The 16,314-nt window shown below is 47.3% G+C and overlaps 2 protein-coding genes across 3 annotated transcripts in view; one reads left to right on the top strand and one right to left on the bottom strand.

The window, feature by feature from the left end:
- The window catches only part of LOC119174740 (cytochrome P450 302a1, mitochondrial), a 96,042-nt gene that overhangs the window by 37,945 nt on the left and 41,783 nt on the right, over window positions 1–16,314 (bottom strand). Inside the window, exon 1 of one of the 2 annotated variants that reach the window (XM_037425774.2) lies at window positions 9,661–9,884. The exons of the other annotated variant lie outside the window; for it this stretch is intronic. The gene's annotated coding sequence lies outside the window, so the exon portion shown is untranslated. Of the gene's footprint in view, window positions 1–9,660; window positions 9,885–16,314 lie in introns of those variants that run through there. 2 annotated transcript variants of the gene reach the window in all.
- LOC142817720 (uncharacterized) lies at window positions 3,766–8,098 on the top strand. The gene is made up of 2 exons (XM_075895176.1): window positions 3,766–3,835; window positions 3,919–8,098. The coding sequence occupies exon 2, from the start codon at window positions 3,958–3,960 to the stop codon at window positions 5,614–5,616; it is 1,659 nt and encodes a 552-aa protein (XP_075751291.1). The 5' UTR covers window positions 3,766–3,835; window positions 3,919–3,957; the 3' UTR covers window positions 5,617–8,098.

Genomic DNA, 16,314 nt, shown 5'->3' with positions numbered 1-16,314 from the left:
TAAGAAGTTTGCGGGTGTAAATTGGCAGCAGCAAGCACAGGACCGAGTTGACTGGTGGAAGAACATAAGAGAGGCCTTTGTCCTGCAGTGGACGCAGTCAGGATGATGATGATGATGATGAAGCCATAACTATTCCATTTTCGAATCAATCCCATTCTCAAGGACTGATGCTGCCATAAAAATACGAGATTGCTATTGAAGATGTAAGATCTCTTTGAAACACAGGAAGTTTACGGCACACGCGAATGCATATAGACTGCACCCGTCTCGAGACAACGGAGCTTTGCCGACTGTGGCTTGGCACCGCTTTCGCCAAATCTTTTGCTTTCCGAATAGGCATGGAAGACAGTGCTGCTCTTGCAATCCCTGCGGCAGCGATAAAACAATAGAGCATGTTCTTTAACACTGCCCTCGCTACAACACGCACACACTTCCGCCAGATGATGCGTTAGCCCACCTTGACGGCAGACCCTTGTCGAAACAGTCAGCCCTCGAATGCCAACACGATCTGCCTTCGCACAGAAAGTAAGTCAAGGCCTTATTGAACTTCTTGCGTGTTAGTGGCCTATTATTTATACTATATAGGACCCCTTCTCCTGATATTTTGTTGTTGTTGTTGTTGTTGTTGTTGTTGTTTTTCGCGCCTACTTTTCTGAAGGAGAAACAGCGCAAAAACGGGACGAAGAAATGCTGTTTTGGTCGTTATTTTTCTGGTCAAAGAATTGGGCTGTTTCTCCTCTCTATCAAGTAATACTGCAGCTGGTCGTTCAAGATTCCCTTCTAACTTTCTCTTTGCTTTCCTTTCCCACTTTTTCCCCTCCCTCTAGTGCAGGGTAGCAAACCGGATGAGATGACACAATTTTTGTTTACCTCTCTGCCTTTCTCTCACTTTATCCTCTCTCTTTTGCGAATCATTCCGCGAACAGGCCACACGCGTCTGCAAGGCCGCACGCGAACCTATGCTTATGTTTATGCTATTGCTGATTATGATGATGATTATTATTATTAATTATGTTTGAGCACTTAGTAAAGGGTGCGCATTTAAAGCACCCGATATACTTGCGCAATCAACATGTTTTGGCGCCTAGAGCAAATATGCACTAGGAGACTCTCACCACTACATGTCGCTCGTGTAGTATATCTTCCCAAAGCAGTTTCAACCAATGGCATGGCTCTGTGGTAGAAACCCTGCTGGCCACGCAGAATGCCTGGGTTCGATTTTCGCTCGAAATTTAATTTACATCTTGATTTTTATCTCGTGGACAACGCTGATTTTTTCTCGCAACAAACAACGATGAATCCTGAAATTCTGCGAAACGAGATCCTTGAAGCGGTCGCATTAAGAAAGTACGTTCTCGTATCTTGCGCAAGCAGATAAAAAAGACAGTATGTTGAAAGCAGCCCAAGTACCTATTCGTAGTATAAAAAAAAACATCTGCATTGTATACCGCTTTCTTTTAGCATAGCAGTGCGTATTTTTAACAAATATTCATCAGTACTTTTGTGCGTTTTACTAGTATTGCACTGGAATGCACTACTTTTGATTTATTATTTTCTCAATCATCCCTTAAAGAAGTTGTTCAGCTAATAACAGCTCACGAGTCCCTTGGTTGACGTGGGTGAGCTACGTCATTCGAGACACAAAATTTTGCGAGTACCTTCTGCGAGGTTGTTCGCGCGGCTCATTTATCACCGCGTGCGGCTCATTACTACAACTAGTTAGTATTCGCATGCAGTGAATGAAATTACGTCCCAGCTAATCTGCGCTGACATGCGACGCGTTTCAGTTGTTATAGCAAACTCTGTCAGCGTAGACGGCGGACACGAAATGATTACATATTGCTCAAATGACAGCATTTGCGAAGAACGACACGTCATGTTTTTTTTTTCTTACTACTATTAATGAGAACAAGAGGCATTGTAACTGCGCAGGTTCCTGCATATTCCACACTCATTCATCCATGAGCGTGGGTAGGTGGGTGTCTCTTAATTATTCCCTCCACGGAATAAAGCCCTATTTTGCGGGTAACTTGACTCGTGCTAGCAAACTTACATTACAACAGCGAGGTCGCATGTAGATGAGAAAAGCCGCTAAAAAATACAAGAAACGTTGTTTGTATCGTTACAAGAGACATTCACAGTTGGTGAACAAAAGCTTGATCCTACGAAAGAGCATGAGACGAGTGATTTGACGAAGCAGCTAGCCTGTTCTTCATTTTTTTTTCCCTTAATGATGTTTGCATGCTCGCTAGAATAAATGAACTGAATATTATAACAATCGGTGCTGAGTGCGGTGCTCTAATGCCGCGGCGTAAAAGAAATATTCGAGGTATATTTTTAGTGCAGTTTACGCTTCTACAGTTAAACACTCTTTGGAGGCGGGAATGTTGTAGGCCCGTGTGCTCAGATTTGGGTGCACGTTAAAGAACCCCAGGTGGTCGAAATTTCCGGAGCCCTCCACTACGGCGTCTCTCATAATCATATGGTGGTGTGGTGACTGCGACGAGCGAGCCGTAGGGGCAAAACCGTGAGCGCGGAATTGAAACGCAAAGGGAAGAAGATAATAAAGAAGACTGGTGCAGTGATCGTACGCAGCGTGCAGTGATCGTACGCAATCAAAATTAAGTTACAAAAAAAATTGTAGGAATGACGCAATGCTGAAAGTTTAGGGCAAATTCACCTTATAATCGGCCAATCCCCTTCTTTGGGTACGAGCCATGTGCACAGGAAAGCAACAACAACAACAACAACAACAGCCGGCTTCGATGGTTGTCGAGATTACCCTGTTAGCCTACTATTATTATCTACGGCTACGAGACTACCTGAATGCCTGACTTAGCGCACTTGATGATCCTGCCGCCCGGTTCTTGGCCGATCCCCCTTTGTGGGCGAGTGGCAGCAAAGCTGAAGGTTCATCATCATCAGGTTGTCGGGGCTTTCGACCCCGTGTCCTGGGCGCTCGCTTCGGTCGAGCGTGGCCTGGACGCCAGCAAGATGTCAGGGGGCGGGACGTCGACGTAAGCTCGAGCCAGCGAGCTACACGAGGTGTGTTCCCAACGTGGACGCTACCGCGACGGACTCAACGCCACGTTGCCCGGTGCTACGGTCACCGCAACGACGGTGCGCGTGAGTGTCGTCTTGGAAACTTCGTGGCGTGGAAGTTAAGTGCGTTGAGTGCTAAGATGTAGACTTATTTCTCGCGTGGACAGGAACTTGCCAGTGGACTTTCTTTAACCTCGTATCGTCCGGATGTTCTTTGCGAGATTTCTTCGTGTGTGTTCTTGTCCTCGTCCAATATAAAGAACGTCTTCGTGTTATCGGGTCGTCTTGTGCGCGTCCGATGACTTGGGCCCATTGAGTAAAACCCCTTACTTACCACAGGTGGTTTTGGGACGTTAAACCCCACATACCAATCAATATCAATCGGTTAGACACTCTTGTGTAAAATGCGCAAGACTTCGTCGATAATACAGCAATAAAGCTATTTAAGAGCGGAGTTGGCTCAGGCCATTGTGCGGAAGACAATGCCACTGAGCTACAGCGTCAGCAAACACTAAGCTCGCACACACAGCGGTGTTCCTCGTGCATGCGCAGGTGACCATAACAGAACTGTTTCAGAGTCCACTCCCCCTGCGTTTTCCGAGAAGCATGGAGGCCGAACTTCTTGCCTTAAAAGACGCTCCCAATTGTCACACACACCGAGATTTCAGGGTTCCTAAGAGACGCGTCTTGATCCCGATCAAACGCTGACGTATGTACGTTTGGCTCCGGCTACTTACCGTGTTATGACCACCTCTTCAGGTCCTTGGACCCTGGATCACACATCACACCAACTGTAAGTGGACCTGGCACCCATTCGACACCTTGTTGGGATGTGATAATGCTCCTTGAGAACAGTGCTGACTGTTTATTGTTCAGCTCGACCGCTTCCGCGCTAGGCCTAACCGCCGGCCTAGTATGAGTGGAGGCGCCCAGCGCGACGCGGCCAGCGTCGCAGCGGGCGTCGCTGCTGGAGGCGACGCCGCTCGCTCATGGCGTGCTCTACATGCTGACCTTCGTCCCACTGGTTCATCGGCTGACACCTGCGCAGCGGATCTGAAGAAACCATCTTCATGGGAGCCTAAACCTCCACCACTGCCCGATGCGGACTACAAGGTGATTCTTCGGATACGCGGGGGTCTCGACTGTACCAAGTTGCACCCCTGTGTCTTACGACAACTCGTTCTCAAAGCAGTTGGACTTCCCATCAGCAGCCCTGATCAAATCAGGGTCAATCCCACCAGTCACACAGTGCTCGTGAGTACGTCAAGCATGGACCGAGCAGATTTATACCACAACATCCGGACCTTAAAGTTCAACGGAGTCCCCTACGAAGTCGTCACCCACGTTGCCGACCCTGTAGATTCTTGTCGTGGAAGGTTTCATCTCCCTCTGGATTACGCTGACGAGGAAATCCTTCCAACCCTCCAAAGATGTAATCCAGCCATGACCATTGGGGCCGCTCGCCGACTGAGCACCACCGAAACCATCTTGGTTGTTTTCCGTGGCACGCACGTCCCTTTTTACATCAACTACGAAGGCTGCACGCTTCGCTGCCGCCCATTCCGACTGAAGGTGGAAGCCTGCACCCGTTGCCGAAAAATTGGACATCGCCAGGATGTCTGCCCCTCTACTCCCGATGCAATCTGTCACAAGTGCGGACTGAAGGATTCCTCAATGGACCATGAATGTGAACCCGTCTGTGTCGTGTGTGGTGGAGCTCACATCACCGGTTCCCCATTGTGCAAACAGCGTTACAAGACTAAGACACCTAAATACCAGACACCTAAGCCCTCAGAAGTTCCATCATCCCGGACACCGAGCCTTAATCGCTCGCAAGAGCGTGGCCCACAGCGGGGTCGCAGCAAGAGCAAGAGGCGGGGCCCAAACTCGACTCCCAAAGAACTTGACTTCCCGACCCAGTCAACGAACCCCCATTCCACCAGTCATCTGCCAAACCCATTAAAGGTAAGCTGGGCACAGGCAGCTTCCTCTAACTGCTCCTTATCTCAAAACATTAGCCTAGAAAAAGTTCTAGCTGAAAACGCTAGCCTCAAGGCAGAAATTCAAAAGTTAAAGCTCGAGCTACAATCCCGAATGCCCCTTAGCAATCTTTCGCAGCATTCCGAACCACGATCTTTCATTCCTGCTCAATCGCCCCCTGCTGTTGAACCCACGATACCTCTTCCTCCTACTGACATGGACACTACAATGCCTCGAGACACCTCCCAGCTGCCACCCTCAAATAAGCGCAAAACCCCTGCCACACCACGCGAAGAAGAATCTCTCAGCGACACAGTTCTAACTCTTAACGATAGGATAAACGCCCTCGAAAATAAAACACAGAAGAAATTCGCCGTCATTGAAAGTAAGATTTCTCACATAGAGAGCAGATTCACAGCTCAGGAGACGGGCCAAGCTGCCATAAATGACAAACTTGACAAGTTTCTAGATTTTGTACAAACTCAAATGCAGCAGACCACTGCATGGATTGCGGCCGTCACGGCCAATAATCCAAATATAGCCGTACCCGCCTTCTCTCCTACACCCCCTCCCGACAATGGCTGCAAACCCTAATCGCTCGAACTTTGTAGTATGGCAATGGAACTGCAGGGGGTTCCGCAAAAAGAAAGCGACTCTTCAACAATATTTGGCCTCCTGCCCCAAACCCCCTGCAGTCATTGCCCTACAAGAGACCCACGGAAACATAACTTTTCCCGGTTACAGTGTACACCAAACTAAATCTCTAAATTCTCCCGATACTGCAATATTAACGCAAAAACATTTGACGGTAACTCACTCTAATTTCGACGGCGTCGATGTGGAGCACAACTTTTTGGAGGTCCTTCCTTGTAAAACTCAAGAATCGCCTTTATACGTATTAAACGTCTATAGTAGGCCACAGGCGAAACACCATCGCTTCAATACTCTCTTTGCCCGAGCCATTGCGGCCGCGAAACATCACCCTCTCCTAATACTTGGTGATTTTAATGCACCAAATCAAGTATGGGGCCACTCTGTTTCTACACCCAAGGGTAGGGCTTTGTGGGTTCACATACAGGATCACCGCCTCACCCTCCACAACAATATAGACATGCCCACTAGATTAGGTAATAGTGTAGCTAAAGATACATCTCCCGATCTTACACTCAGCCATCGCGTTCACTTTGTCACATGGACCAACCTGAACATTAACTTCGGTAGTGACCACTACATTATTCAAACTACCATACACTTCCGACACAAACCTTTAGCTCCCAAGCGCCTGAGCCTTATTAACTGGAACAAGTTTCGCGAGGCCCGTCACTGCTCGGCGCCTACTGAGATAGATGATATCTCGGAATGGGTACAGCAATTGCACACTGACACAAAAACGCATACCACCATGTTACCACCTGATACGCCTTTTACAATAGTTGACACCCGACTTCTTCACATGTGGGAAGCTAAGCAATCTCTCCTCAAACGCTGGAAGAAGAGGCGACACAATCGCCGACTGAGACTGAGAATTGCGAGACTCGATTTGCAAATTCAGGACTATGCCATACAGCTTGCTTGTCAACAATGGACCCAGAAATGCGAAAGCATGCATGGCCACCTAGACAGCAAGATGACATGGCAGCTCCTGCGGCATTTATTAGACCCTACCATATCACGTACCGCAAATAATCATCACATTAACAAACTACTTCACTCGCACAAAGGTAACTTAAACACTCTTTTTAATGATCTTCGCGACAAACACCTACCCAGCGCGTATCGATACGATGCACCTGACTATATCGGACAACCAAATGATGATCTCAGTAGCCCCATAACGGAGGCTGAGGTTAGACACGCGCTTGCGAACCTTCGCACCTCATCTGCACCAGGCCCTGACCTCGTCAATAATAAACTTCTCCGCAACTTAGATGAAAACTCAATTATAGCCCTCACTAAATTTTTTAACCACTGCTTCGACACTTCTACCTTGCCGGCTGCGTGGAAGGACGCCAGAGTTATTTTCATACCAAAACCTGGTAAGCCCATAAACACAGCCAACCTACGTCCGATTTCCCTCACTTCATGCATCGGAAAAACACTTGAACATGTAATCCTCAACCGCCTTAGCAAATTTATAGAAGAACACAACTTATACCCTCACGAAATGATAGGCTTCCGTAAATCCCTTTCCAGTCAAGATGTCATGCTTCGACTGAAGCATGACATCATTATCCCTAACTCTAGCCTCGATACTCAAGCAATTCTCAGTCTCGATCTCCATGGGGCTTTTAACAACGTCAGCCACACTGCCATATTGAGTGAACTGAGCGCTATAGGCGTTGGTAAAAAGATTCATGATTACATATCTGCGTTCCTTTCGAACCGTACGGCAACTATTTACATTGGGTCTGAACACTCTTGTTCTTACTCCTTGGGGAGTTTCGGCACACCTCAAGGATCAGTGTTATCACCTTTCCTTTTTAACATCGCGATGATGCCGCTGGCTCGAACGCTGAGATCCATATCAGATCTCAAATTTTCACTTTATGCAGATGATATTACCCTCTGGATGACAGGCGGCTCCGATGGTCACATTCAGGAAACTCTGCAGACTGCTGCTGACAGGGTGGTGGTTTGTGCGGGTAACATGAATCTGACCTGTTCACCCACTAAATCTGAACTGCTCCTCCTTCCTGCCCATCGGGGCTCTGAAAAGCACATCTCTGATATACAAATAACACTGAACAATACACCCGTGCCTAAAGTTGACAGACTCAGGGTGCTTGGACTACACATACAACGAAATCGACTAAACACACACACCATTAAAGCACTTCAAACAACTGTGGACCACACTCTACGCCTTATAGGCAGGATATCTAATAAGCATGGCGGGCTACGAGAGGCAGAGCTCCTCCGCCTCATCCAAGCCTTCGTCCTCAATAAAGTGACTTATTCTCTCCCTTATCTGTTCCTTCTGAGAAGAGAACAAAATAACGTAGACACTTTGTTACGTAAAATCTACAAATTCGCTCTCGGAGTCCCCATTCGAACGTCCACCGCACGGCTCATGGAGTCAGGCACATTGAACACCTTAACTGAACTTATTGAAGCACACTTAACTTCACAATATGCTCGTCTTTCCAACACACAGACCGGAAGATACATACTCGATACCCTCAGTATCAGGCCAACTCCAACCACTAACGCCAAACACACTATTCCGCGTGAAATACACAAGAATCTACTCATTCCGCCGCTCCCTAAAAACATGCACCCTGTGCACCACGAGCAACGTCGACGACAGCGTGCAAAAACTCTCGAAAAACGATTTTCTACTTCTAAAGAGGTGCTCTACGTTGACGCTGCCGAATACAGTACTCGTCCTTTTTTCGCCCTCTCAGTTGTGAATTCGCTAGGTCAGATATCTGCTGCTGCTTCTATTTCTGCTTCCTCTTCTGAGGAGGCGGAAGAAGCAGCCATAGCTCTGGCCCTTACAGTTCCAAATTATTCACTTATTATTAGTGATTCAAAAACTGCCATCTACAATTTTGGAGCGGGTAGGGTGTCCAAAACAGCCCTCTCCCTCCTTTTGGCCCATCCCCCGCAACAAGACACGGCTTTAATATGGACTCCCGCGCACGCGGGCCTTGCCGGTAACGAGGCGGCTCACGCCAGCGCCCGAGGATTTACGTTCCGGGCGCAGGCGCTGGAAGAGCCAGGCCCCGTTTCGACAACGGCACCGTTTGCTGCGCGGGATCGCCTTTTAACATTTCACGACATCTGTAGTCACTACCGCCTTGGTCGTTTATCCTTACCGCCGCTAACGTCGAAATCCATACGAAGGCGCGAAGTACTGTGGCGACAGCTGCAGACTCACACCTTTCCTTCTCCTTACATTCTTCACCTCATGTACCCTTCTCTTTACCCGTCCTCCTCCTGTAAATATTGCTCCGCACAGAAAGCAAATCTTAATCATATCATGTGGGGGTGCCCTAAGCACCCCCCTCCACCGTCCCTTCGAAAATTAATTAGTAATGAGGAGCAGTGGGAGGCTGCCATGCGCAGCTTGAAACCCGACGTCCAGGAGGCCATCCTGGGTTGGGCAGAGAGGGTTGCGGAGGACTATCGAGCGTAGCAATCTCTCCTCATCTCTCTTCCATTGCACCTTTCCTTTACAAAGGAAAAATAAAGTTTATACCTACCTACCTACCAGGGTTCCTAAAATTTTCAAGTGTGGCATGAAAATTTCGCAAGTTACAACTTGGCGGTTTTTGCAAGCAGAATCCTCGTTTCGTTAATCCTGAATTTACTAAAAGCAGTAACTTCATTAAACGCAGACAGCGATCACGAGAGGTTCAAAATAAGCTTGAAAAACCCTTTACAGCTTGTTTACACCATTGGAACAACGAAACAATTCGTTCGGTTCTAATGACTACATCCAGAAGAAACTGCCTGAAGATAATGCTGGTGGTCCTGGAGCCTCCCGTCTTTTATCGCTTCACATCAATTCAGTCACTCCATGCGTGTAAACACCACTGAGGAATACAAGGGAGCTGTTTCAGAACCACTCATTCCAACCTCGAGATACGCCATTGCTTCACCCGCGAAGCGAAAGTGGGCGCGCAGCGTGCTTACCTCGACCCGTCGCGAAACTTCCCCCAATTCTGGCGAAGCCTCTTCGCTTAGGTTGTTGGTGTGAATGCAAGACACACGGCTACAAGTACATCCTGGTAGACAAGTTGTGAGACTGAGAGCATTCGACGCCCTCGCTCGAGATACGCATCTTGCGCGACCGTCAAGCTAGAGGACGCGTCGTCGTCTTAGTAGAGCATCAGGAGACACCCGTATGCGGTCGAGTATACAATATGCCAACCGGATGTTTTTCCCCCATTTTTTTTTTTGTTTCTCGAAACCTGCCTCGTATGACTGGAGCCTGTGCTGCTTGCTTGTCAAGGCAACACACGTCTTGCAGGACTGAATAGAGGTGGTCGCCCGAAGCTGCATCGTCGTACGACGAAAGGAAGGCCTGTTATCACTGACACCGGAGAATTTTTTTTTTTTTTTTTTTTTTCAGAGGGCCCGACCTTCAACGCTGTACTCGGCCGCCACGTGAAGTTCACTGGCATTCTATGAATGACCGACGGTAACTGCCTCCCCCGAATGGAGTGGCTTGTAGTTGACACCGATATATGAGCTCTGAGCTGTTTAAGATATTATTAGTAAGCTGTCTCCGAACGCGGCGCCTCTCACGACGGGCGAGGCTGGCGACGCGTGTACCGCTCTTTAAAAATATGAATATGTTTATATGAATCAGTACCATTCGCACAGTGACCCCTGTACGAATAGGAATGATTCCTATAACGTTTGACTGTTTTTCAGATTCCTCGTTAACGGCACGCATACAGCATCCAGCTTCATGCACAATGCCACATACTGGCCAAATGTGCCAGATGACAGATGGCGCCGCGATCGCAATACGGCAGCGCCCTCTAGAATGCGGTATATATATATATATATATATATATATATATATATATATATATATATATATATATATATATATATATATATATATTATATATATATATATGTGTGTGTGTGTGTGTGCCTTTGCGAAGTTTAGAATATTGCTAATGTGGATGCAACGACAGTTTTTGTCGCAGTGCGTCTTTCTATACAGAAAGAGAGAGAGAGAGATAACCAGCAGCCACCCTGCACTGGGGATATCGTGAGGGACGAGAAAGATAAGAAACTACAGAAACAGAACGGCTTTTTAACAAAGAAAAAAAAATGCGCACCGACATACGCACTCAAGCACGGGAGTGTCACCTTAGTCGTTCAGTGAGGCCGAAAAGTACAATATAGATATGCACAAAAGCAACAGGACTGTTTGTCTGGCTTTTCACAATGCTCCTAGCAAAAAAAAAATGTGAAAAACAAGAAGGTAAAAATCAAACTTGGGCTCATACCAACTCCCTGGGCTTCCTATGTTTTTGTCCAATCATAATGGCAGTACTGATAACAGTGGTGTTTGCAGAAAATATTATTAAAACTGAGATGCCAAAGCTTTTCTGACTATAGAAACGCATTTTTATTTGCTTCTTTACGTTAAAACCATACAGTATAGAGTCAGTCAACAAGCGAGTGGGAAATGCGTCACAATATGAGTAAATAAATGAAAGACCTTTCCTGGGGGCTATGGCGTCATCATTTACACAACACAAAAATAGCAAAATGTACAAGCTGTGTTATATAAAAAGAAAGCGTCTTGTGAAACAGCAGACAACCAAAGGTCGAGTGAGCTAATTTGATCTGCCTCTTCCTATACGAAAACACAAGTACTATTATCAAGAGCTTCTAGATAATTGTTTTGTTTCTTGTTATGAAAGGGTCATGTTGTAAGCCGTCCATCGTATCGTAAACAGTCTCACGTTTCGTTTTCGCCGATGCCGCAAAGCTTGCTTTTCCGGTTCTTCTCTGCGGGCAGTGCTTCGCCCTGCGAAAGTGCCTCTCATGCAACTGAGACACGCTTCCGTGCTCCTATTTCTCGTTCAATATCCGAAGCGCAACTTATCTCTTGTTTTCCTCTGCTAAGAAGATAAGCTGCGTCTGCAACGCTTGCCCGAATGTCAGCTTGCCCACGTGGCAAACCCAGACGGCATCAACAAGAAAACATCCATGTCTTGGTGTTTTGGTGTATACGTAACACTCGTCGCGCTGATATGAACAAAGTGAGCGTTCCCGAAACATGACGCTCAATAGTAACAGTTCACTCAGGCTTTGCATCAGCATTTTATAGGCTCTTTCAAGCAAGTTTGATGAGCAGGCGACATATTCGTCGTAAACACTCCTAAGACCTTTAAGACCAGTCAGTCAGTCAGTCGAGCTCGCTTAACGATTGCAATTGCTCCAGCTATAGGTCATCTAATTAGATAATTGTTGCTGCATTTGGGGGGCAGAGCCCCCTCCCCCCGTATTTGTATCGTAACAAAATTACGGGGGCACACCAGGCACGTGCCCCTCCCCCCCACCCCCCGCCCCCGTAATTTTTTTCGCAATGCCACAGAAAGCGAAAAAAAAATTGGCAGCATATCCACGGAGTGAATGATGGAGAGTGAGGCGAAGCATTCGTCCGTCCGTTCGTTCTTGCTTCCGTCCGTTCGTGCGTTCGTTTGTGTTACCGTCCATGCGTCCATCCGCCCGTGCACCCGTTCGTCTGTTCGTGCGTCCGTCTTTGCGTTCGTCCATGCATCTGCCCCTGCGTCCGTTCATGCGTCCATCCATGCATCTGTCTGTGTGTCCGTTCACCATATATTCAACGCTCCAAGTACCACCATCTCGCACCTTTCATCATATATTCCCCATATAGAAGCAACGCCATCCAGCAGACATTCCAAGAACTAAACAAGAGGTGGCACACGCACACTTTCTTACGGCTTGCGGTATACTTCCCATCTTTAACCACCTCGAGTAAATGTATACCATTTCTAGTTCAGTTCACTGTATTTCTACTAGTTCACTGTATTGATAGCACTGCGGCTCAACGCTCGCTAAACCTTCTAAAACCAAGGAGGTTACGCCCAGCGAGTATAACGTAGCAACCTTTCTCTGTAAGATAGTGCTCAATGTACATGCCAATGGCTGATAATGGGAAATGAGAGACAGGAGAATTCGGCTTTTACTTTATTACGGCTTGCGCTTCGTATCTACTTTCCACCTTTCACCAACTCGAGTTCATTCATGGTATATACTATAGTTCACTGTATTCATGGCACTGCGGCCCAACGCTGGCTAAACCTTTCTAAAACCAACGAGGTTACACCCAGCGAGTATAACGTAGCAACCCTTTCTTGTCAGATTGTGCTCAATGTACATGCCAATGGCTGCTAATGGGGATCGCAGCGTGCGCATGGACTAAAAGCCGAATGCTCCACTACTCTCTTCTTCTTCTGCGCCCCGTAGGCTCGCGAATCTTCGTTGCAATATTCAAAAGCTGACGTGGACCCAACCACAGTTTTGAAGAAAACCCGTAGTTGAAGAAAATCCATTCCTTTCTCGCGGGAAAACTGTATTGACTGCTTGACCTGAGGGTCGTGGGGTCGTATCTCGGCAGAATTTAACCGCAGGCGAAATTTTAGACGCCCGTGTACTTGGATTTAGGAGAACGCTGAAGAAACGCAGGTGGTCGAAAATTCTCGTTGCCTTCAACTACGGCGTCTCTTGTAAGCATATCGTGGTTTTGGGACGCAAATCTCAAATAGTTATTGCAAGGGGTGTATTGGTCGTGGAAGAGCCGCCGCTTCTGCGAGGAGGCTTTTGAGATGTGATCACAAGGGGAGGCCGAAGCCGTGGTGAAGGGATAAGAAATAGTGACGCTTACATTACCAATACATTCAACCCCTAAGAAAGGCCTCGAACGAGTACCCGAACGTCGGGTTCTCTTCAACAAATGCCATTAGAGCTACCTCAACTTCTAAATATCTTGAATAAATTAATTTAAGAAAGCCAGATAAATCTCTGTCAAAGTGTTTAATGCCCTATGCAAATTGTGGGTAAACAAAAATAAGGAGGTAGAGAGGAGGGAGCCTGTGCTAGAAAGAGAAACGCGAGCTAGATGGCATGATCAATCAATCGATTGATTGATTGATTGATAAATTGATTGACTGATTGATTGATTGGGGTAACTTCGGCATAAGAAAACCAGTGCTGAAGAAGAAGAAGCCAAGAGTAATGGCAGCTATGCAGAGAGAGAGAGAGAGAGAGAGATAACCAGAAGATAAGTATTTGGTTTGCTACCCTGCACTGGGGATGCCGTGAGGGGCGAGAAAAATAAAAGACAGAAGCAGGATGGGGCGACCAGAAACGTTGAGGCAACCCTCACGACTCGTCTGCAAAGCGCGGACACAGGGATGGCATTTCCAGTTTTCGCTACAGCGAAGCTGAAAAGCTAAACATCGGAGGCGCGACCGAGGGTTGTGTTCCAGTTCTCAATGTTTCCTCAGCCGCTCGACGTTCTTTGCGGTCACTCGAACGTAGCGGACCACGACGTGCTACTCGTTCTCACAAGGCTGTTGAACCTGGGCGACCATCCCTCACAAACGAAACCAGCGCCCAGTGCCGCAGACCCTAATCTGCGCGCCACATCTGCCTGCTACGCTAACGCAGGTTGGGAATAAAGTAAAGAGAAATAAACTACGCTGAATTGTGGAAGGGAATACCGGTGGTGTGCTTTCCCTTGGGGCCGTTCACTCCGGCTTGAGCTGGGGGTTAGTGCAACGTGACGCGGAACAGCTGGTCCATCTCACCCCCCCCCCCCTTCCTCCCAATTCCCTTCTTTCTCAGGACTAACCCCCCAACGCACTTCGTCACTCCAACGCCTTCGTGTTTATCCGCCTTTTTGTGTCCCGATTTCATCTATCTTTATTTTCGCGTCCCCTACTGCTTCTTCTTGTAACCGACAGTCCACGACACACAATACGATCCTACTCCCCCTTGGCCAGGCCGTCGGACGGCACGGCGTTCTGCCCCGCTGGGAAGGCGGGGGTAGGAGCAAGGGAATCCTTTTCATCTCTTGTCGTTACCCCTTTCCGAGAAAGGAGGAACAAGAAATCGGAGAATGATGGAGGGGGGTACCATAACCGATGAGGATGAGAAGGAAAACGTGTACTTCCTACTTTTCTTGCTTTGCTTTGTGATGTTCCTCCGATGGAACGGGAGACCGACCCACCCCACACGGCGGCACGGCGATCTTGTTTCTTTCAACCGTTCTCGCGTTTGTGTGACCTTCGGTTTTGATTTCTACCTGGGTTTTCTTTTCTCTTTTTCCTTCATGAATTCTTTGTTGTTTCCCTCACACCCGTCTGGCGTGGCTGCATTGTTGCCAATAACGACCCGCGGCGCAACGGACAAGGGCGAAGAAGCCTTGCTGCCGGAAGGAGATTACGCGCATGACGCGATACCAATTGCCTCCTTGCACCCGCGAGTGGGCTTACCCCTCCAGTCCTTAGAATACCCAGTTGAGATGCTCTTCACTCGTTACGTCACCGTTAGAAGTGTGCCCGGTGCAATGTCCTGATCAGGAATATCGTTGTGGGACGCTGAAAAGGTATACAGCTTTCGTTCAGCTTTCACTCTCGATTCCTTTTTTTTTTTGTTCTTGCGCCCGCATAGACGTAACCGGCTTGGGTGAACACTTCTGACCAAAATTCAGCTGCCGCATTTGCTTGCATATTACCAGCACTGGTCAGCAATGACCGATGTTGATTAGCATTGTCTCAAGATCACCAATAGCGGCTAGCATTGGCTAACTTACAGCCGGTGTTGGTTATAACTTGCTGACGTTAGCTATAAATGGCCTAATTATTAATATTAATGTTATGCGAAGTTCTGGGTGCCAATATCACGATATGTTTATGAGGCACACTGGCAGGGAGAGCTCGCAAAGTCTTGAACATCTGTTTTTTTTTTTTTAACGCGCACTTGAATCTATGTACAAGAACCTCTGACACTCTGCCTTCATTGAAATGCGATCACCACAACCGGGCCCTAACCTACAACCTTTGGGTCAACCGCCGAGCACTGGCGACATCATTGCGAATGTTGCCTAAATTTCATGAAATGGAGGTTAGCATTGATAAGTGGTGGTTGGCGTTGCCTAGCTTGAGGGTATCGAGGCTACCCTCCAGCTTATTGATCAGCTTTTGGCCTCTGGTCTGCAGTAACATTATTGTTTTAAATAAATCAATAAATAAAATGAAACGAAAAAATATCTACTGGTAATAAAATGTTAATTAACGATGGCTATTTTCATTCAATACCCCCGCCGCGGTGGTCTAGCAGCTAAGGTACTCGGCAGCTGACCCGCAGGTCGCGGTATCGAATCCCGGCTGTGGCGGCTGCATTTTCGAAGGGGGCGAAAATGCTGCAGGCCGATGTGCTCTGACTTGGGTGCACGGTAAAGAACCACAGGTGGTCTAAATTTCCGGAGCCCTCCTCTACGGTGTCTTTCATAACGAAATGATAGTTTTGAGACGTTAAACCGAACATATCAATCAATCAATCAATCAATCAATCATTTTCATTCAATATTGTTCCAACGATTACGTTCTTGGTCAAACACCTTGACTTTCAGTTTATTTATTTATTTATTAGAATACCCTCAGGGCCCGTAGGGCATTACAGAGGGGGTGGGTACAACATATATAACACACAAGAAAAAAGACAAAATAAAGAAACAAGTATCAGATGCGCAAATCAGGAAGGCAACATAAGTCAACTAAAAATGTATAA

Source organism: Rhipicephalus microplus, chromosome 5, assembly GCF_043290135.1.
Source record: "Rhipicephalus microplus isolate Deutch F79 chromosome 5, USDA_Rmic, whole genome shotgun sequence".
In the NCBI taxonomy this organism is placed as follows: Eukaryota; Metazoa; Arthropoda; class Arachnida; order Ixodida; family Ixodidae; genus Rhipicephalus; species Rhipicephalus microplus.
Note: the sequence above shows the minus strand (reverse complement) of the source record. Positions and strands in the feature narration are given on the sequence as shown.